Genomic DNA, 1,662 nt, shown 5'->3' on the forward strand with positions numbered 1-1,662 from the left:
TTACCTGCTGTGTAAGCAGAAGCTTTAAGAGACTGCATAGCAAACCTAAGGTTACATTTCTGCTGGAGCAGTTCCCCTGATCTAGTTCATAAGCACCCGTACCACACTGTGCAGGTGTACAGTGCTTGGTCCAGAGTGACTGCTGGCGTGAAGCAGCATAGGACTGTCACCTGTGTAACTGGTGAAAAGTTGCTATTTTATGAGTCCTATTTTATGTCCTAATAAAGTAAGCAAAAACATAGATAAGGTAATAAAAGCAATATTAAGAAAACATTATTATATTAATAGCTCCAGTACATTGTTATTTAAAGTGAGTCACTTACATATGTAAACATTTGAATGTGTTCTCTCTTTAGATCTGGAAAAGAGATCCTAATCCCATGTTATTTCTTTCCTTCACTCAGATTACGGCTTGAGCGGACACAGCGTTATGTCGAAGCCTTCGTTGAGCGCTGTAATGGGGATGTTGTGGTGTCTGCCTCTACCCGAGAGTGGGCCATAAAGAGACACCTTTACAGTCCTAAGGGAGTAACAGCGTGCAAAAACCTTGGCCGTGTAATGGCACAGCGCTGTTTGGAAGCAGGAATCAACTTTGTGAACTTTAAAGCTGTTATCCCCTGGGAACGTCGTTGTGACTCGGCAAGTACCCATCTCTTGACAGTCGTCTGGCCTTTTTTCCTTTCTAAGCATTAATTTCACTCCTCTTCACCATTAATTTTCTTACGTGGCTTGACAATCCCTTCTTGCAACACTCAAAAGGGTAACTTTGACAAGCTGCGATTCCTGGCATTATGCTTCAGGGAGGCTGTTAACCTCTGCCCCCCACGTAACATGTCCCCACTGATATGTCGGTGCTGATAGATTTTCTTTGTACTTACTCGTGTCTCTCTATCTTTTAAACAAGATTCAGGAATTCGAAAAAGCTATGGAGGAGGGGGGTGTCATTCTGCGCGAGCCACGAAGAATCTATCAGTAGAATGCAGACCGTTGGGAAAACTTTCCAAGGAACAACAATCACTTCTTTAGGTGTGTGTACCGGCACAGTGAAGGTCCACAGCTGGAGAAAGTTAGAACATGGCATCTTACAATAAAATATTTTTAAATGCATGGAATTGTGTCACCTTCTTGATTCTGAAATCATGAACACCTTTCTTTTCAGGCTGAACTGCAACAGTTTATCCTAGCCTTACAGACTAACAGCATTTACTTCAGAATTCAATAATTTTAAAGTATATTGTATTTTTTATATTTGATTTTGTTTGTTCTAACCTGAACTCTTTGAAATGCTTGATCCAGTGTACACGGCCAGTCTAATTTAGCAAAATGCAGTCATTGTGTGAATGTTTAGAACTGTAATAAAGTTATGTGCTAAACTTGGTAAAAAGATTAAATTCCCCGAACTCAACTTTGCAGCTTTCTTGCAACCCTTAATCTAACTACTTAAGCCTCGCAGGTCTAGGGGGAAGCTGCACAAATGCCAGCGGTAGGGAGCAAGAAGCCCGTTTCCCTCGGTCTGTGTCTGCTGCTTGGGTGCAGGCCCCGCTGTCAGCTTGTCCGCCTGATGGATCGGCACGGCTCGCCGTGCGCCCGGGCCCTGTCACTCCTGCAGCGTGACCTGCCCGCGACAAGCAGCACAGGGCGGTCGCAGCGGAGCTCGGGGGG

The 1,662-nt window shown here is 44.2% G+C and overlaps 1 protein-coding gene across 1 annotated transcript; it reads left to right on the forward strand.

Annotated features, from left to right (window-relative positions):
• Window positions 1-404: 404 nt before the first annotated feature.
• MRPL18 (mitochondrial ribosomal protein L18) lies at window positions 405-976 on the forward strand (the record flags this gene model as incomplete). The annotated part of the gene is made up of 2 exons (XM_009585062.1): window positions 405-639; window positions 905-976. Coding segments are annotated over 2 exons (307 nt in total), but the record flags the coding sequence as incomplete, so codon positions are not given.
• Between the last annotated feature and the right edge of the window lie 686 nt (window positions 977-1,662).

Source organism: Fulmarus glacialis, unplaced genomic scaffold (genome assembly GCF_000690835.1).
Source record: "Fulmarus glacialis isolate BGI_N327 unplaced genomic scaffold, ASM69083v1 Scaffold16889, whole genome shotgun sequence".
NCBI classification, from domain to species: Eukaryota; Metazoa; Chordata; class Aves; order Procellariiformes; family Procellariidae; genus Fulmarus; species Fulmarus glacialis.